Raw genomic sequence first — 22950 nt, forward strand, 5'->3', positions numbered from 1 at the left:
TAGAGCTGGCCCAGACACAGGGACATTTTACCAAATCAACAAGAATACAATACAGAAAACTTCAGGAACTTTGTCCAGATGGTGGAGCATCACCACAATGTTCCCAGGAAGGAAAAGCAGGGTTGAGACTTCTGGATACAATGCAGAAATGTAGTAGGGGTGTGCACGGACCCCCTGCTCCGCTTCACTTGCAGATCCGCCATTTTCCGGATCGGGCCGCTCCGCCCCGCCCCCGCTCCGCCCACTTCCGCTCCGCTCCGCCCGGAGCTCCGGATCCGGATCCAGAGCTCCGTTTCCCCCCCATAGGCTTGCATTGAAAGCTAAAAAATTATACAACTTTTTTTCTGTTCAAGTTAGAAACCTCATGTTTGGCACCATGACACCTCATGGGGATATACACACGCACGCCAAGTTTCAAAGCAATCCCATCATCCCCTGATTTTTGGCGAATTTTTGAAAATCGGGCACCCCACACACAACATCCCTGCGAGGTGTGTTAAAAAACACGGGGAAAAGCCGTTCAGATGAAGAAAGAGAAGTTTCCCAGAATCCCAAGTTACCTGTTTTGCCTATGCCCTCCTCCAACTTTGGGATCATCATGACCGGGAGCTGACTCTGCCCCTCAGCCCTTTGAAAAAGGTATTTTTCCCGCCGATTTTTAAAAAAATTCTAGCCCGCGACCCGTACGATGCAGAAAGTTGAGAGTGGTCTCAAAATGACCCCCATCCACGACTCTCTGTGCACAAGAATTTTCAGAATGATAGCTTAACCCCCCCCCCAGTTATCCCCGATTCTTTCCCTCAATGCAATCCTATGGGCGAAAAGCTGAAAACGCAGTTTGAGCCGCGCGGTTGACCCGATTTTCACAAAAATATAGCCCGCGCCCCGTACGATGCAGAAAGTTGAGAGTGGTCTCAAAATGACCCCCATCCACGACTCTCTGTGCACAAGAATTTTCAGAATGATAGCTTAAACCCCCCCCCAGTTATCCCCGATTCTTTCCCTCAATGCAATCCTATGGGCGAAAAGCCGAAAACGCAGTTTGAGCCGCGCGGTTGACCCGATTTTCACAAAAATATAGCCCGTGACCCGTACGATGCAGAGAGGTGAGAGTGGTCTCAAAATGACCCCCATCCACGACTCTCTGTGCACAAGAATTTTCAGAATGATAGCTTCAAAAACAATGTAGTTATGCGCGATTATTTGCCGCAATGCAATCCTATGGCGAAATGTTTTCAAGATGGCGACCGGAGCGGTCCGCCTGAACTCGGAGCTCCGAAAAATGGCCGCTTCTCTTCGCCTTGCTTCTAGGGGGTCCACGGTCCGCTCCTACTCCGCCTCTGGGTAAGGCGGAGCAGGCCAATCCGCTACTGCTTCTACGCTCCTAATCGGAGCGGAGCACATCCCTAAAATGTAGTATATGAAAAGGAAAACAACTGACAAAATGAAAGATAAATTACCATGATGGCGATCCAAGAAAGGAGGGTGGATGGGTATGGGAAATGGTACGAATCCAAGAGTCGATGTGTAGAGAGATATGCAATGGGTTAGGTTGGATTGGTCACCATATCAGTCTGAAGGGATTACATCAGCAAGGCAGCAAAAACAACCCTACCATTGGGCAAAGTGAAACAACATCTTTAGGGAGCAGGTGCTGCAAGGGAGGCCTGATATAGCCTGTTGCCAGTTTTTTCCCCCAACTCTGGTGTCAAAATAGGATGCAACTGCCTATCTGATTGTCTCATTTACATGAATTGGGGAAGCTCCAGTATTTCCTTTTCCTTGGGTAGCAAAATGTCCTACACCAGCTGTGCAAGGGAAGACAGGGAAAAGCCTTCTTCTGGAGAAACTGAAAAATGCTAGGGCTGCCCTGTTGATAAGTATCTACACAGCTGGGTATGGATCTGTATCTACTTAGCTCCACAGGCATGTGATTTTTGGACATTCAAGATCAGCACCCATTCAGTCAATATGTACCATTTTTCTCCCTTTCTTAAAATACTAGAAACCAGGGTCATCCCATGAAGTTGATTGGTGGGAGATTCAGGAAAAGTCAAAGCAAGTACTTCTTCACACAGCACATGGTAAAATTATGGAATTCACTACCACAACATGTAGTGATGTCCACCAATCTGGATGGGTTTAAAAAGGGGTTGAATGAATTCCTGGAGGAGAAAGCTATCAATGGCTTCTTGCCCTGATGGGTATGTGCTACCTCAAGTATCCGAGGCAGTAAGCCCGTGTACACCACTTGCTGGGGAACATGGGTGGGATGGTGCAGTTGTACTATGTCCTGCTTTTTTGGTCATCAGCTGGTTGGCCACTGTGTGAACAGAGTGCTGGACTAGATGGACCCTTGGTCTGTTCCAGCAGGGCTCTTCTTATGTACTTATGTACCACTGCATCACTTGAAAAACCTAAAGAGTAGGGTGAATCCAGCACTAGAACTCTCGGTGAATCAGTCTGAAGTTGCAACACACTTGTTGTTCCGCTGCAGAGCAGCAGAAAAACATTGCAACATTTGACAAACTTGTATGTTTTCTGGTAGAGACAGAAAAGATACCATGCAGTCTCCAAAGTTATTATCTCCCCTGTAATTATTGGTATCACTGTAATTAATTCACCAGCTCAAACCTCCAGTTTCTTTTAAGAAGGCATTAGACAAAGAAATTCAGCCAAGTCGAGTCATAAATTGACATTTTAAAAACCTACAATGTTCTTCACAGCATAGATTAATGGCAGCAGCTAAAATCAGGGATATGTGATTTTCAACCATTTTCTCCCTTCCTGGTATTCGTTGATGTTTTTCAATAGATTTTCAACACATGATTATACACCACTGTTAAAGATATTTTCTCATCTTAAGAAGTGTATGGCAGGCATAGCAACCATTGTTTGAATGAAGCTGGTGGGAGGCATGACTCAGTAGAGAAACATGGGACACGTGACCGCAAGATGGATGTTTGCCACCCAGATGATGATAACTGTGGTGGTGATGGTTATCCCACACATGGCAATTGAAGAGCAAACTCTGAAGTGCACTGGAAATAACCCTCTCCATATTCCACATCAATGGTACCAGGCAGGTGACCTCATCATTGGTGGAATTGCATCTCATATTTATTCCATGTCCACCAATATTGGGTTTAACAAGCACCCTTCGGAGGAAACTATACCATTCCCATTGTAAGAAATCCTATGAAGAAAAGTTTGTTTTTATTTTAAGTTTATGTCATGTTTCTGTAACTGCAAACTGCTTTGATAAGTTTGCAACAAAGGGACTAGTAGTAGTAGTAGACTTCAAATTGATTTTTAAGGCTGCAGATTGATTTCATTCCTTTGAAAAAGAGGAGTATCATTAATACTATGTTTATAAAATATGAATGGAGCATAAGAACTTGTTTTATAGCAGGACAAACTATTTCTCCATTTAGCCTATTACTGGTTCTTCTCTCTACATGAGGCCTTCTCATGACCTGCTACCTGATTCTTTTAACTGGTGTGCCAGGAATGGAACCTTTGACCACCTACATCCACATCATGTGCTCTGTTAATGAGCTAATAACACTGGTCAGAAGAATGAGTGAGTGAATAATAACCTTGGTTGAACATACATATTCATTCATCCCATTTTGGAAAAGAGGGAGAGGTATGTAGAGGTTCCCACACACACACACTACACCAAACATGAATAAACCCAGCTTTGTGCCATATAAATTCCTGGTTGTTTCCACCAGAGAGCCCTTTTACACCTAAGAACATAAGAGCCCTGCTGGATCACACAAATGGTCCATCTATTCCAGCATTCTGTTCACATAGCAACCAACCAGCTGCCCATAGAATACCCACAAGTAGAACATGAGTGCAAGAGCACCCTCCCACCAATGTTCCACAACAAGAGGTGTACATAAACATACACTTCTAATACTGGAGGTAGCAAATAACTGTAAGTACTAGTAACCATTGATATCTTTCTCCTCCAGAAATTTGTCTAGCTCCATGTCACAACCTCTCCCTTTGGCCTTGTTTTGATCTTTCACTATAGAGAATCCCAACCATGAACACAGTCGGTATACTGCTTCCCACTGGTTCTGTGATTCACTGTCCCTTCTAGGTCCCACAGTCACCAGCCTAGCAATTGGTTCTCCTCTCTATTCACCCTTTTACTTCACCACTGCCACTACATAACCTCAGGTACTTCAAGAATTCAATCCAGTTTGTGAAACAAAACAACTTTTATTTAGCAGTAAGTGAATTCATACAGTTTATCAATCTTGTGGTTTCATTTGTTTCAATACTTGGTTGTTACAAGACAGTGTATCATGTATCCTTGCCTAGTCAAAGAACTAGTCTAATCTAACTCCTACTATTCCCTCTTATTCCCAAAATAATGAAACACAGACCCTACAATGATCTAACCCCTTCAGCAGACAAACCCAGACTCCCTCTCACTCCCAACTATCAACTAATCACTCTAAATGCTAACTGATTTCAATTCTCATTCTCCCTCACACAGTTGAATCCAACACCCAATCAGCATACACTCCAACATTCATTCACTCCCTCCCCTCCCAACAGGGTTAACCACTTACCACCCTTACCATATGAAGTCCAAACAGTGTTTACATCACCAATAAATAACATAAAACATTGAAACCAAACAGAGTATAGAAGAATACACAGTGTCCAGAACAAAAGAAATTTTCTTGGTGCATGGTACAAAGTCCATGACTTTGAGCAAATCGGGAACACATCAGGGAGATTGTCCATTCACTGTTCATCCTGGGCATTCTGGAACGCTGGTCTCTCCTCCTCACTTGATAGTCCATCAGTAATCACATTGTCATTGCCTTTGAAGAATTGATAGTCAATTTGAAATTGGAGGGAGGGATCAATCCTACCCTTCCTTGGGAGGGAGTTCTACAGCCTGTGAGCCACAACCAAAAAGGCACTCCCTAGCGTTTCCACCAAACACATCTCTGAAAGTGGCAGTGATGAAACAAGGCCATTCCTCTATCTCCTCTTTCCACCCCTCCCACCCAGCATTTTATATGTGCAGAGAGAGAGAGAGAGAGAGAGAGAGAATATTGTGCACCACAATTTGAATTGAGATTGATAAAAAGGGGTATTAAATTAATAAGGGATTCATTACATTTTTTGAACAGCCATTCTTATTTTTGCATACATATTTTCACAGCATTGCAAATTAATTCAAAACTCAGAGAAAACTATCCAAGGTGCTGAACCCTATTCTCCCAATACATTCAGGGCCTTGGTAATTCCTTTAGGGTTTTGGCTGGTTCTGACTGAAACCCAGAATGGATTTAGAGCCCCACCAAAATTGGAACCACCAGACTCCACTGAACATAATTGAGGAAATGTACACCATGACAACAGCGCTCTTATTTTCAACGAGAGTTGGTCATGATTAGATTGTGCCCTTTCCTTGTAGTCTGTGACTAAATTCACTGAAGAATTCTCTTGTCAAAGTAAAGGAAATCACTTTATTTGCAGCGTGGTGACAAAGTTCTACCAGCACATCTTGGCCATGGTGTTTGCCGTTAATGAGATCAATGAGAATCCCAAGATCTTGCCCAATGTCACTTTCGGATTCCACATCTATGACAGCCACTACAATGTAAGAATGACATATCGTACTACGCTGGACCTGCTTTTCAAATCCCATCAGATCGTGCCCAACTACAAATGTGGCTTCCACAAAAATCTCATCGGGGTCATTGGTGGACTAAGTGCTGATACCTCTGCATGCATGGCACATGTCTTGGGTCTTTACAAGATTCCACAGGTAGGATTTCAGGATGTGGACTTCCCTAGTCCTTCCTTCACCCAGAGAATGAGGAGACCCTGCTGAATGGGATGAGCCACTCTGTGCTTGGAGAGGTGGGATCCTCAAAAGTTGGGTGGACGCTCCTTTCACAAGTGGAAGTCTTATATCTGAGGAAGCAAGAACCTTAGTCCAATGCTTGATCTCAGGTTGTGGGATGTGTGCATTTCACAATCCCATGAAAGCTGCACATATAAGTGCTAGTGGCAATTTCTGTAAACCGCCCAGAGAGCTCTGGCTATGGAGGCAGTATATAAGTGTAATAAATAAATAAATAAATAAATAAATAAATAAATAAATAAATAAATAAATTAGATGGTTCAGAAAGAGAGGGGGTATGATTAGAAAAGGAAAGACCGGGGAAAATGCGGAATTGAACTGGAGTATAACATGGGTATCGAAACCACGTACACCATTGGTTCATGAAACTGTGGTTTGGATTAATAGTCATGTTTAGAAGAGACCCATTGAACTCAATAGAACTAAAGTTATTTATGGCTAACTCATCCCATTGATTTCAATGGTACAGTTCTAAGCACAACTAAATTTGAATCCAGCATTGTTCCTTTAATATGCTGAGAGAGAGCAATCAATCCAAAACAAATGAGGATGAATATGTGAAGATATTCAAGGGTTTGTAAGAGACAGACATGACAGACAGACAGGGAGGGAGGGAGGGAGGGAGGGACAGCAACTAAATATCCAGTTTGCTTAGCCTTATTGACCTGCCTTTTATAAATAACTTATTCAAATCTTTAAGGCTCTAAGGCATTAATGCTCCCAAATCAGAATAAAATGATACTTCCAACAATATAATAGAAATAAATTAAAATATAAATTCAAAACTTTCCCTGTAAATTCAGGATGCTGTCTTAAACATGATTAATTGGAAACAAATGTGATTGATGTTACTGCCCATTCAGGCTGCTATCTTATATCTTCATATTTGCAAGTCAGTCCCTTTAAACTAAATGTAATTAAATAGGATTGTACTGTTAATTATATTTTTTGCTTCTGTATAAGAAAATTTAGAGATTCTTCTGTATGAAATGGTGGGGTTGCATTTCAGTAAATAAGAAAAAAGAAGAATGAACTACATAAGAGTATTGTGGCTAAAGAAGACCTAAGACTTATTCCCACTTCTTTCCTTCTTTCTCATATTTCTTTCATTCTTTTCTTCTTTAGTTTTCCTATGGCTCATTTGAAACAGCAGTGAGTGATGAATCCCATTTCCCATCCTTTTACCGCATGGTCCCCAATGAAGCCCTTCAGTACCAAGGAATTGTCCAACTGCTTCAACGTTTTGGGTGGAAATGGGTCGGACTCGTTACTCTGGACGACGAAGGGGGAGAACGTTTCTTACAGATAATGGAGCCAATGCTTTCCCAGAATGGAATCTGTTCAGAATTCACAAGTAGACTCCAAGCAAACTGGCAGTTCTTTGACTTCGCTGACGCTATCAATCTTACACTGAGTTATATTCCAATTTTCTTGGAGAAGAAAGCCACTGTGGTTGTTATGTATGGAGAAAGCTCGACCATTCTGTGGCTGACTGCTCTTATATTGATAACAACTATTTTTCCTTTCACAGATCATGACTATAGTGGAATGATGTCTACAGGGAAAGTGTGGATTACAACAGCCCAAATAGATTTCATTTTACATGTCTTTCAAAAGCCTGTTAATATGCAAATGTTCCACGGTGCAATTTCCTTCACCATTCATTCAAAAGAGCCTCCAGGCTTCCAAGAATTTCTTCACCTTATCAACCCCTCTGGAGCAAAAGCAGATGGCTTTATCGCAGATGTCTGGGAGCAAGCTTTTGGGTGCCCTATCACAAATTCTGACTCAACAAGAGACAACAATGAATCATGTACTGGGCAGGAAACACTGCAGAGCCTAACTTCACCTTTCTTTGAAATGAGCATGACTGGCCACAGTTACAGTATCTACAATGCCGTCTATGCTGTGGCTCACACCTTACACAACACTTACATATCTCCATTCAACCACAGAGCAATGGCAGAGAGCATCAGTCTGGCACCTCAGCATATGGAACCCTGGCAGGTAATTTGCTCTTATACCTTGAAAGCAGACAGTGATGTGACCTACACTACTCAGTAACCTATGCCTAGTGCTTGGCACATACCAGCACATGTGGTGGGAATGTGCTGAGAGCAAAAATTCTGTACTGCATTTTTTTTTCTGAGATTGCCAGATTTTAAAAGTTGAGATACATATGTAATCAGACTTGACTCTACTGAATTTATTTGTTGAAGGAAAAATGAATTTTAGCATAAGGAGCAGATTTTCCTCTTTTATTTGCTGCTAGAAAAGGAAGGACCTCACACAGGTCTGGGACTACCATTAGGCCATCTAGGCAGCCGTCTAGGGCACAGAAAGTGTAGAACAGGTATAAATTGGTGTAGAAGACAGCAATAATGGGGAAATTGTCATATAAATTACAGGTCATGAGAGGTCCAAGATAGTATGACTCCTTTGTGGCTGTTTCGTTACTATTTATTGAACAAACTCATGTAGAGGACCATAGCCAAATGGCCCCTGCAACTTATAAATCATGAGGGTTGTTGTAAATTATTTCATATTGCTTTATTTTCGAAAGTTAAAATTGCTTTCTGAGGGATTCTGCATTTATACACTATGTAACTCTATCTAGGGGTGGGAGGAGAGGGTGAGAATTATTGTATGGTTTTGTATTTTGCAAAACACAATGCAATTTATAAAAATAAATAAATAAATAACATTTAACACCAATTGATGAAAAAACATACTTTTTTGTGATTTGCCATGGTTTCCCCAAATCTGGTTCCTAAAACACAATGCTATTCTCAAATGTAAGAGGCTTGTATTCTCAGACAGTGACTCTCATACAGGAAAATAATCCCAATTCATCAACTAAAGGTATTCCAGATCTTGGTTCTCTCTCTCTCTCTCTCTCTCTCTCTCTCTCTCTCTCTAGCTTCACTCTTTGATTCTAAGGATCTCATTCAACAACAGCGCCAGAGAGGAAATTATGTTTAATGAACATGGGGAGTTAGCAGGTGGATTTGATGTTACAAACTTGATCACTTTCCCAAATAACTCCTACATCAGGGTCAAAGTGGGAAGGTTGGATCCCCATGCTCCTCCAGGGGAAGAATTGACTATAGCTGAGGACAAAATCAACTGGCAGAGAAACTTGTTTCAGGTTGGAAAATATAATAATATTGTTTAGATATTAATATTGATTTTATCTATTGTAACAAGAAGGGTAATAGAGAGAGAGATAGGTAGATAGACAGACAAGAAAGGGAGCATTTCTTCACATGAGGCATAACTATATTTGAATTTCACTGGAATGCAGTGTTGGATTGCCAAAAAGGAGGAAATAGTGTTTCAAAAGTTCAGTGGAGGCTGATGGCTCTGATTTTGGTGGGGTTCTGAACCCCACTCTGGGTTTCAGTCAGAAATAGTCATAACTTCGAAAGAGGCATCCAAAGTTCTGGGTCTATTTTGCCACTATGGATTAGTGTTCTGGCAGGTTCTGACTGAATCCCAGAGTGGATTCAGAGCCCCACCGAAATTGGAACCCGCAGTCTCCACTGGGGTGGTGGGCATTCTAGTGGAGACAAATCATGATATTGAAAATTAGGGGTGTGCACGGACCCCCCGCTCCGCTTCACTTGCAGATCTGCCATTTTTGGATCAGGCCACTCCGCCCCACCCCCGCTTCGCCCACTTCCGCTCCGCTCCGCTCGGAGCTCCGGATCCGGATCGGAGCTCCGTTTTCCCCCCCCCATAGGGTTGCATTGAAAGCTAAAAAAGTAAACAACTTTTTTTTGGTTCAAGTTAGAAACCTCACGTTTGGCACCATGACACCTCATGGGCGTATACACACGCACGCCAAGTTTCAAGGCAATCCCATCATCCCCTGATTTTTGGCAAATTTTTGAAAATCGGTCACCCCATTCAGACCCCTTGGGATAGCTCCGTCAATTTGCATGTTAGAAACCTCAAACTCAGCACCAGGGCAGCTTATCCATGTGTCCACATGGACACCCAGACTCAAGGCAGTCCCATCATCCCCTGATTTTTGGCGCGGCTTAACTCACCCCAAATTGTCCCATTCTACAACTACGTCAATTTGCATGTTAGAAACCTCAAAGTTGGCACCATGATAGCTTGTCCACGTGTCCACATGGATGCCAAGTTTCAAGCCAATCCCATCATCCCCTGATTTTTGGGGAATTTTTGAAAATCGGGCACCCCATTCAGACCCCTTGGGATAGCTCCGTCAATTTGCATGTTAGAAACCTCAAACTTGGCACCAGGACAGCTTATCCATGTGTCCACAGGGACGCCCACACTCAAGGCAATCCCATCATCCCCTGATTTTTGGCGCGGCTTAAACTTTTTAACTCACCCCAAATCAAGTCCCATTCTACAACTACGTCAATTTGCAGGTTAGAAACCTATCCTTTGGTCCCATGACAGCTTACCCATGTGTCCCCATGGACACCAAGTTTCAAGGCAATCCCATCATCCCCTGATTTTTGGGGAATTTTTGAAAATCGGGCACTCCAGTATGTCAGGGATTTAAAGTTGCAATTGCAGACAGCTCAATGGGGCCAGTTCCAAGGAAATCCCAACATGCCACGAGATAACCCTAAATCTTCTTGCACATTTGAAAAAGGGATTATTGAACTTGATAAAGTCTAAGTGAGCGCAGGAAGGACTTCTCCCCTGAGTCAAAGCAAGGGGAGAAGGGAGGGAAAGCAGGCAGGCAGCATGCATTGTAGTGCCGCAAGGATGACTTGAGCACTAACGCATAGCAAACCAACCCGTAAGCGGGCGCAAGGAGCAAGTGAGGCAAAGATGGCTGGTTGTTTCTTTCTAAGCCAGCAGTTACGCCTTGAGGGGCACAGAGGAGGACGACTGGGAGCAAGCGTGCCGGAGGTGCTGGGCACGAACCGCAAAGCCCATCTCCCAGGCACCAGGCGGGCAGAGCAGGCGAGGAGTCAGTCCTGGCAGATGTCCCACCACAGCAGCATCCCGGGGGAGGCGGGCAGACAGGCAGGCAGGCATGGGTTGGCGGGCCCAGAAAAGCTGGTACCTTGCACAAGTAAGCCATAGATCTGCGGGGGAGTCAGTCCCAGCAGATCCAGCTACCTCACAAGGACGGCTCCCAGGCAGGTGGGCAGGCGCCTCCACTGTAGTGGCTGTGCTCACTTCTCAGGAAACGTAGTGGCTGTGCTACGGGAGATCGGTCGACTGCTGGAGCTTAGCTTTTTCTCTGAGGGGAAGTCCATGAGTTTCAGTGACAGCTTGCTTCTCAAAGAGAGGGTTACAGCGGAAGAGGGGTGGGACGAGACCGGGGAGAGAAGCTGGACCAGCTTCTGCTACTAATCCTCACCCACATCCTGGAGGACCACAGCATCCCACACAAAGTGGCTGTGGTGAAGTCAATGGCTGTCATGAGTCGAAGTGAGAGCTCCCTTCTCAGATACCTTTAATTGCAAGACTGGGGAGAGACGCTCAACCAGTTGCTGCTACGAACTCCACTTCAGGGAAAGGACAACATGAGGAACAGCTAACTGGTGAAGTCAATGGCTGTCATGAGTCGAAGTGAGAGCTCACTTCTCAGGAAACTTAAACTGTCCGTATGCACTAAGTGGCTGTGCTACGGGAGTTCGGTGGACACCTGGAGTACCAGCCGCAATTGGGGAAGTCCATGAGTTTCAGTGACAGCTTGCTTCTCAAAGAGAGGGTTACAGCGGAAGAGGGGTGGGACGAGACCGGGGAGAGAAGCTTGACCAGCTTCTGCTACTAATCCTCACCCACAACCTGGAGGACCACAGCATCCAACACAAAGTGGCTGTGGTAAAGTCAATGGCTGTCATGAGTCGAAGTGAAAGCTCACTTCTCAGGAGGAAACTTAAACTGTCCCTATGCAGACAGTGGTTGGGGAGAGAGGCACGGCCAGCTGCGCCTCGACCGTAGGGGCTGTGCTCAAGTGTCTGAACTTGAAGTTGAAGCGAGAGCTCACTTCTCAGAGATACCTTTAATTGCGAGACTGGGGAGAGACGCTCGACCAGCTGCTGCTACGAACTCCACTTCAGGGAAAGGACAACATGAGGAACAGCTAAGTGGTGAAGTCAATGGCTGTCATGAGTCAAAGTGAAAGCTCACTTCTCAGGAGGAAACTTAAACTGTCCCTATGCAGACAGTGGTTGGGGAGAGAGGCACGGCCAGCTGCGCCTCAACCACAGGGGCTGTGCTCAAGTGTCTGAACTTGAAGTTGAAGTGAGAGCTCACTTCTCAGATACCTTTAATTGCGAGACTGGGGAGAGACGCTCGACCAGCTGCTGCAACTAATCCTCCTCACCCACATCCTGGAGGAACAAAGCATCCACCGAGAAGTGGCTGTGGTGAAGTCAATGGCTGTCATGAGTCGAAGTGAAAGCTCACTTCTCAGGAGGAAACTTAAACTGTCCCTATGCAGTCAGTGGTTGGGGAGAGAGGCACGGCCAGCTGTGCCTCCACCGTAGGGGCTGTGCTCAAGTGTCTGAACTTGAAGTCGAAGTGAGAGCTCACTTCTCAGATACCTTTAATTGCTCCATATGAGACTGGGGAGAGAAGCTCGACCAGCTGCTGCAACTAATCCTCCTCACCCACATCCTGGAGGACCAGAGCATCCACCGGAGTGGATGTGCTCAACTCGGCGCACTACAAAACGAGAAGTGGCTGTGGTGAAGTCAATGGCTGTCATGAGTCGAAGTGAAAGCTCACTTCTCAGGAGGAAACTTAAACTGTCCCTATGCAGACAGTGGTTGGGGAGAGAGGCACGGCCAGCTGCGCCTCAACCGTAGGGGCTGTGCTCAAGTGTCTGAACTTGAAGTTGAAGCGAGACCTCACTTCTTAGAGATACCTTTAATTGCGAGACTGGGGAGAGACACTCGACCAGCTGCTGCTACGAACTCCACTTCAGGGAAAGGACAACATGAGGAACAGCTAAGTGGTGAAGTCAATGGCTGTCATGAGTCGAAGTGAAAGCTCACTTCTCAGGAGGAAACTTAAACTGTCCCTATGTAGACAGTGGTTGGGGAGAGAGGCACGGCCAGCTGCGCCTCAACCGTAGGGGCTGTGCTCAAGTGTCTGAACTTGAAGTTGAAGTGAGAGCTCACTTCTCAAATACCTTTAATTGCTCCATATGAGACTGGGGAGAGAAGCTCGACCAGCTGCTGCGACTAATCCTCCTCACCCACATCCTGGAGGAACACAGCATCCAACACGAAGTGGCTGTGGTGAAGTCAATGGCTGTCATGAGTTGAAGTGAGAGCTCACTTCTCAGGAAACTTAAACTGTCCGTACGCACTAAGTGGCTGTGCTACGGGAGATCGGTGGACTGCTGGAGTACCTCCCTCAATTGGGGAAGTCCATGAGTTGAAGTGAAAAGTTGCCTCTCAAAATCAGCAGACTGGTCGAGTAGTCCACTTGATCCCTGAGCTTTCCAAAGGGCAACCCGTGGACTGCTGGAGTTTAACCTCCCTCACCCTCAATTGGGGAAGTGAATGAGTTTCAGTGAAAGGTTGCTTCTCAAAATCAGCACACTGATCGAGTCACCCAGATCCTGGAGGACCACAGCCTCTATGTAGTGGCTGTGCTGAAGTCAATGACTTCCATGAGTTCAAGTGAAAGGTTGCTTCTCAAAGGCGAGGACTCGCCTGTTTCATTTTCGCAGCGAGACAGGCAGCTGCAGTAACACTCACAACCACACACACAATGACAGCTTTTGCACAGAGGCTCATGAGTTCAAGTGACAGCTTGCTTCTCAAAACCATACTTCTGGATCAGGGAGTACGTCTTCCACTCCAAGCCAAGGGCACTCCAAAGGGTGACCCGTGGACTGCTGGAGAGAGGCAGCCTGGCTAGTGGTGGTGGTGCCAGGCATTGCCTTGCCCCCTGCTTGCACCTCACCTAAACACGTGCAGTCAATCATGGAGTATTTTGGAACTGGGTGGAAAACTATCCGGATGAGTTGACTAAGCTGTACCGGACGCCACAGAAATGAAATGAACTCAAGTGCGGTGCTTTGCCCTCACAGTCAGTCACACACACGCACGGTGACAAACTCTGCCTAGTGCCTACAGAGACGAATGTAATGATTCAGAGTTGATGTTGTGAACTGTAACACAGCCACAGAAGAAGAAGAAGAAGAAGAAGAAGAAGAAGAAGAAGAAGAAGAAGAAGAAGAAGAAGAAAAATATAATAAAAATAATTATAAAAAGAAAAAACCAGCCTGCCTGAACTGTAGTGTGCCTGCCAACCAAAGGAGGGGTGGAATTAAAGGGAGGGGAGCCTGCCTGTCACTCCCACGAGGGCTTGAGGGTGGGGTATCCCAGCAGGGGTAGATTGCCCTTCAGAAAGACCAGCTGCTCCACCAAGTCTGGCTCCAAGCGAGAGCGGTGAGGGGTCACTATGTCGCCCGCCATAGAGAACACCCTCTCGCTTGGAACACTAGTGGGTGGGCAGCTGAGTCGATCCATGGCCACCCGCGACAGGTCCGGCCAAATCTGAAAGCGGGATGACCAGTAGGCCAGGGGGTCCACGGAGCAGTCCTCCATGGGCTCTGACAGGTAACGCTGCACGGTGGTTGCAGCGTCATCCTGGCCGGTGGCTAGGGAGGGTCTCTGCCCAACCACGGCGTGCAGAGCCTCTTCCCAATACCCCTCGCCTGTGCTGCTGCTGGGAGGGATGCAGGTGAGGCTGCTGCTGGTGCTGCTGGTGCTGCGGCGGGGAGGGGTGGCCTGCTCCTCTGCCTCACTCTGCCCCACCCTCTTGGCCCATGCCGCCCGCACTTCGCCCACCAGCGTTTCCACCCAGTGCTGCCTGCTATTTGGCCCACAAAGCCCATCCTTCACACGAGGGTCGCACATGGCTGCCAACATGTGGACCCTGTCGGTTTGGATGGGCTCCAGCCTCCGCATCAGGCCGTCCCTCAGCCTAGTTACCGCTTCGCGGACCTCGGGCTCGAAGCGCCTGCCGGTGACGGGATCCCTGTACTCCAGAAAGTCGCCCATCTGTTTCTGGAGATGCCTGCATACAGGGATCACCTGGCTGAGGAGGGCAGAGCTTTTGCTCAGGGTCTTGGTGGCATTCAGGAACGGCTTGAGGACCGCCACCAGCTGGGACATGGCGTCCCACTGCTGCTTGCCCATGTGGTGGACGCCCATGTCCCTGACCCTGAAGAAGTCGTGGATGGCACGCTGTTGCTCCACCATCCGCTCCAGCATCAGGTAGGTGGAGTTCCAGCGTGTCACCACATCCTGCACTAGCCTGTGCTGCGGGAGATTCAACTCCTCCTGCTTCTCCCGCAGCAAGCGACTGCCCTTGACGCTGTGGTGGAAATGGCCTGCCACCTTTCTGCAGCTCTCCAGGAGGTTACGGATCCCGGACAGGGGACCGAGGTTGGGCTTGCTGCTGCCCATCCCAAGGCCATCCCTCACCACCAGGTTCAAGACGTGCGCGATGCAGCGGACGCCCTCGAATCCGCCGTCACGCACCGCCTTCACCATGTTGGCTCGCCCGTCCGTGACCATGTAACCGTGGGTGACCTTCTGCCCAGCTAGCCACCTATCCACCATGCGGTTCATGGCCTCCGTAATCTCCGCTGCCGTGTGGGACTGGTCCATCACTTGCATGTGGAGGAGGGCCCAGCAGTAGCCCTCCTTGCCAGTCCCTGTAGTGCTGGATCCTTCCTGCCCCACGGCTGCCCACCAGTGTGCCATCAGGGACAGGTAAGCGTGCACTCCGCCCTCGCTGGACCAAATGTCCGAGGTGAAGTGCACCATCCGTGACTCTACCTGGCACAGACGACCCAGCACTAACTCCCTGCAGGAACGGTACAGGGAAGGCACCACCCGCCTGCTCAGGGTGGTGCAACACGGCAGCTTATAGTATGGCACCACAAGCGCCATCAGCCTCTTGAAGCCTACGTTGTCGACGAGGCTGAATGGCTGGTCGTCCAACGCCACCATCTCACCGATTGACGTGGTGATCTGGGAGGGCGTTGGAAAACGCCATCTTGTGGTTCCATACTTCCCCCACCCCATTTCCGGCAGGGTTGCCTGCCTAACCCTTGTGGGGATGGGAGATGGAGAGCTGAGAGTGGAAGTGCCAGCAGCAGCAGCAGCAGCAGCAGCAGCAGCCTTCGGCTTTCCCCTGGAACCAGTCGCCTTGCCCGCCTCTTTCCCCATCAAGACCGACTGGTGCTGCCTCTTAAGATGCATCTTCATGCTGCCGGTTCCATAATGCCCTGTCGATGAACCCCTGCTTAGGCTGAGTTTGCAGTGGCGACAGACAGCAAAGCAGGGATCCGCTCCCAACTCAAAGTGGTCCCACACGATGCTTGTCTTTCGTTTCCGTGGTGACACCACCAATTGCCTGCCTGAGCTCTCTGGTGTTGCCACAGAAACAGGGGTGTGGGATGAGACTGGGGAGAGAGCCTCGGCCTGCTGCTGCTGCTCCTCCTCCTCAGCCCCCACATCCTGGAGGCCCACCGCCTCCTCCTCCTCCCCCTCCACTGTGCTGAGGACCTCGTCTAGGTCCATCAGCGGGCTCGTGGGCTGAAAGGAGAATGAAGGAGTTGGGGATACTCCTCCTCCTCTAATGCCACCTGCCTCTTGTAAAGGGGCACTTTTCCCATTCCCACCCTCAAAAAGAGAACGCCGGGCACAAGTTGCAGAAGAGAGTGGCTCTGCCTGCTGCTTATCCTGCTTCTGTTTTAGAGCAGTCAGCCAAGGAGTTGCCCGTTTGATTTTCACAGGAGGAGAGGCAGCCTGCTTACTGGTGCCAGCCTGAGCCTTGCTGCTTTCAGCACGCCTGCTCCCTCTTTTCATTATGACTAATAAAATATTAATACTACTAATAATATGTATAAGGTACTACTAAGAATATGTATAAGAAGAATATATGTTTAAATGTAGGGAAATGGGACAAGAAGTGTGTATGCTGTATAAAAAGAATAAAATAATATACTACTAATATAATATGTATGAGAATATACTAATATATATACTACTAAGAATATCTAAAAGAATATAATAATATGTTTAAGAATATTACTAATAAATGTAGGGAAATGGGACAAGAAGTGTGTGTATGCTTTCCCCAAAATGCTCAATCTGTGGCTGCCTGTTGCATTTCACAAAAGCAGCACACTCAGTCCAAGTTACACAGACAAGAAAAAGAGAATAATTTTTTTTTGGTATTTTTTGGTATTTTTTGGTATATAGAAGATAGAAGGAAACACAATCAGGATTTAAGAGAGGGGAGGGGGGAAAAGAACCAACCAAACACTACTACTAATATGTATAAGAAGAATAAAATATGAATACTACTAATAATATGTATGAGAATATACTAATATACTACTAAGACTATGTAAAAGAATATAATAAAATATGTTTAAGAATATTACTAATAAATGTAGGGAAATGGGACAAGAAGTGTGTGTATGCTTTCAAAAGAAAGCTTTCACAAAAGCAGAACAGTCAGGGGGGGGGCAACCAACCCAACCCACCAAACACACACTCCAAAATTTAAAAATAAAGTTTATATTAAATCAAAGTAAGGGAAAAACACAGGGCAAACTAAGCTATAAGTCAGAAAGAAGCAAACAAACACACACACACGCGCGCCAAACTAAATCTATCCTAATCTATCTCCAAAGTCCAAAGCAGGAGCACTAACTAACTAAGTGTACCCTCGACGAACGCCAACCCACAAAGAGACACAAAACAGAAAGTTCTCAGGGTGGGTCTGCCTTAGTCCCCCCTCCAACACTGGGATTGGAGGATGATGCTTTCTGAGGAGATCAATTCTCATCAGGATTGGGAGTTGAATGTGCCTGTCATCGCTTCCAAAAACAAAAACAAAAACCCAAACCCCGATTTTTTAAAAAATATTGCACGTGAACCACAGGACGCAGAAAGTTGAGAGTAGTCTCAAAATGACCCCCATCCATGACTCTCTGTGCACAAGAATTTTCAGAACGATAGCTTAAACCCCCCCCCCAGTTATCCCCGATTCTTTCCCTCAATGCAATCCTATGGGCGAAAAGCCGAAAACGCCGTTTGAGCCGCGCGGTTGACCCGATTTTCAAAAAAATATAGCACGCGACCTGCACGACGCAGAGAGGTGAGAGTGGTCTCAAAATGACCCCCATCCACGACTCTCTGAGCACAAGAATTTCCAGAACGATAGCTTCAAAAAGAATGTAGTTATCCGCGATTATTTGCCGCAATGCAATCCTATGGCGAAATGTTTTCAAGATGGCGACTGGAGCGCTCCGCCTGAACTAGGAGCTCCGAAAAATGGTCGCTTCTCTTCGCCTTGTTTCTAGGGGTCCGCGGTCCACTCCTACTCCGCCTCTGGGTAAGGCGGAGCAGGCCAATCCGCTACTGCTTCTACGCTCCTAATTGGAGCGGATCACACCCCTATTGAAAATGCAACATCCAGAGTGGACAGCCAGATCTACACCACATGGGATATAGCACTGTGAAAGCAGTATAAAAATGGGGTGGGTGTGGTTTTTTTAAACAAAATTTTTATTGTGAATATCAAAAAAAAACCCAGAAAAAACATTGTGAAAACCCGGGGGGGTTCCCATAGATTGTGTATATACAATTATCATCATTTCCATCATATAAACGGGGGGGGGGAAGAGTTATACAAAAGTTTCAAGAAAAGCAGACGCAGGTCACAGCTAGACCTAAGGTTTATCCTGGGCTCATCCAGGGTTCACCCCTGCCTGAGCACTGGATGCCCTGTGTGTCACCAAGATGAACAGGTTTGACCCCTGGACGATCCAGGGATAAACCTTAGGTCTAGCTATGGCCCCAATATCAGTATATTTATCCTCTTGCAATTTGTGTCTATATAACACTCATTCAAAAGTTGATAATGTGATAAGGTCCTTGATCCATTGCATTACAGGAGTTGTAAATTTGTCCTTCCAATGTGATAATAAAAATCTTTTGGCTGTCATAAGGGTCCCAACAGTTGTCAGTGCACTTCAATCCTGCTATAAAGAAGTAGTGTCAGGGCTCATCTACACCAAGCAGGATATTCCACTATGAAAGTGGTATGAAAGCAGTATATAAAACGTAGGAGCCACACTGCTGCTTAATAGTGGTATTGAAGTGCACTGACAACTGTTGGGGCCCATTGACACATACCATATACTGCTTTCATACCATTATATCCTGCTTGGTGTGGCTCCTGCCTTTTATATACCATTTTCATAGTGGAATATCCTGCTTGGTGTAGATGAGGCCTCACTCCTGCCTTTTATATACCACGTATATCTGGCTCGCATTTCAGACTATTTATCCCAACAAAGGATAAATAATGTTGCCCATCTTTACTTTACTTTGAAATCTCTGAGACAAGTCTCCAGTTCGTGGCCCTAGTTCAATTGATAACATAGTGACATCATCCATGTGGCTAACAAAGGAAATTCTAATCCCCTTGACTTCATGTGATGCTTTGTGCATCAGGTACTAGAGTTATATTCTTTCAGAATGATCTGATTCTATATACAACAGGTAATACTGTCATTGAGTATCCAACATGTGCACTTAGAAATCTAATATTCTATGCCATTGTTTCTCCTCTTTCTGGGTAAATCATCTAATGTACATTTTCTTCCTCAAACCTTTCCTTAAAACTAAGTTCTTCCAATATCGTTGGATAGGTGCCACCTCTATCTCTGTGTAATGACAAGTGTCATCCTGGTTACAGAAAGGAAAAGATGGAAGGGAAGAAGTTTTGTTGCTATGACTGTGCCCAATGTCCAGATAGGATGTTCTCAAACCAGGAGGGTAGGAAATATTATATCAAGCTTTTTAAAATGAAGAAAATGCAAGCAACTCTTTTCTGGCTTCCACTGTTAATTACATTCTGGGGAGGTTTTTTTTTTTAAGATTATACATATTCTCATTGTTTATAGATTTAATTTATTGATACTTGCTCAGTGACATCTTGAGAAGAACTATTCCTGAAACACAGAGAATTCATTTTAGCATTAATAAAAATTCCCAGATGATTCTGTGATTTTCAGCTGCTCCACGCTTTCCCCTCATTTCCAAGCTAACATAATCCTTCATACATCTCTACATTTCCATGAGGATCAGGTGAAATGAGGGGAGAGGCATGTAGCTATATTCTCCATTAACCAAATGTTTGAAAGGGGGATTTAAATAACCCCCTGAGCTGCTCAGTTGATCAGGCTAGGACAGCTGGGACCTTAAGAGAAGGAGACAGGAAATGCAACCAGTTTGTGAAGCAAGCAAAAAAGGATTTATTGAGGGGAATTGGGGAATGGGAAATGGGAATGAATAAAACGATACAGGAAAAGCAAGCAGAAGTATTTCACAGAAAGGCCTAATCTACACCAAACAGGATATTGCACTATGAAAGTGGTAAATAAAAGGCAGGAGCCATACTACTGCTTTATAGCGGTATTGAAGTGCACTGACAACTGTTGGGGCACATACCTTTGGCACATACCATATACCGCTTTCATACTGCCATATCCCCCTTGGTTTGGCTCCTGCCTTTTATATAATGCTTTCATACTGCTTTCATAGTGCAATATCCTGCTTGGTGTAGATGAGGCCAAAGTCTCACACCCTCTCTGTTCAGAAAAATTAGGCCTTAGCTAGACCAGGCTTTATCCTAGGGTGAACCCAGGGATCGTCCCTGTGTGTCCAGATGACACACAGGGGATGATGGGATCAGGGAGGGATAATCCCTCCCTTTCCCTAGGATAGAGCCCTCCCCTTTGGGCCCACTTTTTTTAATGCAAGATCCCTCCTCTGTTTACATTTGAGGCACGATGACCTCAGGAAGAGGTGTTGCGCCCGCAATTTTTTTATTTTTAAAGAAGATGGAGTGCACTGAAGGTAATATTTTTAAAAATTTAATTTAGTTTCCCCGCTCCCTCCACCCTAACCCCGATGGGCGCAGCACTCCTAGCTTCACGCAAGTAATCACGCGGAGCTGGGTCAAACCGCGGAAATGGGCCACACATTTTGCCAAAGGTAAAGAGAAAGAAAACAATATTTGTTAATAGGAGAATGGGGGCTTACAGCCTGAACACAGCAGGGCCAACAGAGAAGGGGAGATTGAAAGAAAAGCTCAAAGCTCAAATCAGAAATCTCAAATCAAATTTAAGAAAGCATTTCCTTATTACATTTTTATGCTGTCCCTACACACAATATAAGGCTTGTCAAATGCTCCTGTAATTTTCAGAATTCTGTTTAATCATTTTTAGTAAAGGGAAATGCTCAGAGACTTAGTAAGAGGAAATGCTAGGATTTAATGAGACAGAAACTATGGCACCTCTATGAGTGAGGTCACATGGGGAGAGATTGCCATGTCTCATCAAAATCACATTTGTTGGCCCACAAGGTTTTGGAAAACTCTTGAAATTATTCTTTCTTTTCACTGCAAAAATACTGGTGATTTTATGATGAAGGAAGGGTCAAAGACACAAAGAAAATCACATCTCATCTCTGGGGGAAACACAGGAATTGCTCACTGAAATTCTGTTTTAACAAACATTGAAAATATTTTTAAAAAATCTTTAGTGGTGAAAAATATAAGACATGATAGACTCCACATGAAGCAATTCTTAGTATTGACAATAGATTTAGTTTCATTTAAATTGACATACACATGTTTATTTTCAGACATGGAAACTTGTGTCAATTGTCCAGAAGGTCACTATCCAAACAAGTTCCAGGATGGATGCATTCCTAAGTTTCCAAATTTCCTAGCTTTTGAAGAAACATTGGCCATCATTTCCATTTCTTCAGGACTTTTGTTATCTCTGATCACAGCTCTGGTGCTTGGCATTTTCATTAGGCAACGGGACACAGCCATGGTCAAAGCAAACAATCGAAGCCTCACCTACATTCTCCTCATCTCCCTCCTCTTGTGTTTCCTCTGTTCCTTCCTTTTCATTGGAAAGCCTAAGAAGGTCACCTGCCTTCTTCGACAAACTGCTTTTGGCATTGTCTTCTCTGTGTCCCTCTCCACCATCTTGGCAAAAACTGTGTCTGTGGTCTTGGCATTCATGGCTACCAAACCAGGATCCTGGATAAGACAATGGGTGGGGAAAGGGTTAGGGTACTCCATTGTCCTCTCCTGCTCCAATATTCAAGGAGGCATTTGTGCTCTGTGGCTGGCAATGTCTCCTCCATTCCCAGATGTCGACATAACTTCAGTGATGGATGAAATTGTACTGCTATGTAATGAAGGTTCTGTCTTTATGTTCTATTGTGTTTTAGCCTACATGGGTCTGCTGGCCGTTGTCAGCTTCACTGTGGCCTTCCTGGCCAGGAAGTTGCCTGATAGTTTTAATGAAGCCAAGTTCATCACCTTCAGCATGTTGGTCTTTTGCAGTGTGTGGGTGTCCTTTGTTCCAACTTATCTCAGCACAAGAGGAAAATACATGGTGGCTGTGGAGATCTTCTCCATCTTGGTCTCCAGTGCCGGGTTACTCAGCTGCATCTTTTTCCCCAAATGCTACATAATTGTGGTGAGACCTGATTTGAACACCAGAGAGCAGCTAATGCGAAGAAAGGCATAGAGTAGAGGCGCTCATCTTTTCATTGATGTTCTTTCAATCATACTCATTGAAATCTTTCAATCCAACCATTCTCCTCACATTTGCAAATAAATACATAATTTATAATTAACCAATCCATGAGGCTACTTATTCTGTTTTAAATGTACAATAAGTTCTACAGTTGTTGGAATGTGGCTACCATGCTTACTTTGTGACATACATACTTAATACATTTCACAACTGTGTTTTCTATATTTGAGGAATCAGCCCCTTTGGAGCAGTGCATATTTAGGGGAACTCATGTACTTCTCAGAAACCTTCCCCCATCTTATCCCTTCTTCTGCTTCTGCCACAGGACAGGTTGCTGTTGAGGTGGTAGAGCTGGCCCAGAAACAGGGACAATATAGCAAATCAACAGGAATATGGACAACTTCACAAACTTTGTCCAGATGGTGGAGTTTCACCATAA

At 45.5% G+C, this 22950-nt stretch overlaps 1 protein-coding gene across 1 annotated transcript; it reads left to right on the plus strand.

The window, feature by feature from the left end:
* Positions 1–7093: 7093 nt before the first annotated feature.
* On the plus strand, positions 7094–22502 carry LOC134405825 (vomeronasal type-2 receptor 26-like). The gene is made up of 4 exons (XM_063137077.1): positions 7094–7912; positions 8826–9053; positions 19602–19728; positions 21601–22502. Exons 1-4 carry the CDS (start codon positions 7094–7096, stop codon positions 22500–22502), a joined length of 2076 nt encoding a protein of 691 aa, XP_062993147.1.
* The last annotated feature ends 448 nt before the right edge of the window (positions 22503–22950 follow it).

This window comes from Elgaria multicarinata, chromosome 11, assembly GCF_023053635.1.
Source record: "Elgaria multicarinata webbii isolate HBS135686 ecotype San Diego chromosome 11, rElgMul1.1.pri, whole genome shotgun sequence".
In the NCBI taxonomy this organism is placed as follows: Eukaryota; Metazoa; Chordata; class Lepidosauria; order Squamata; family Anguidae; genus Elgaria; species Elgaria multicarinata.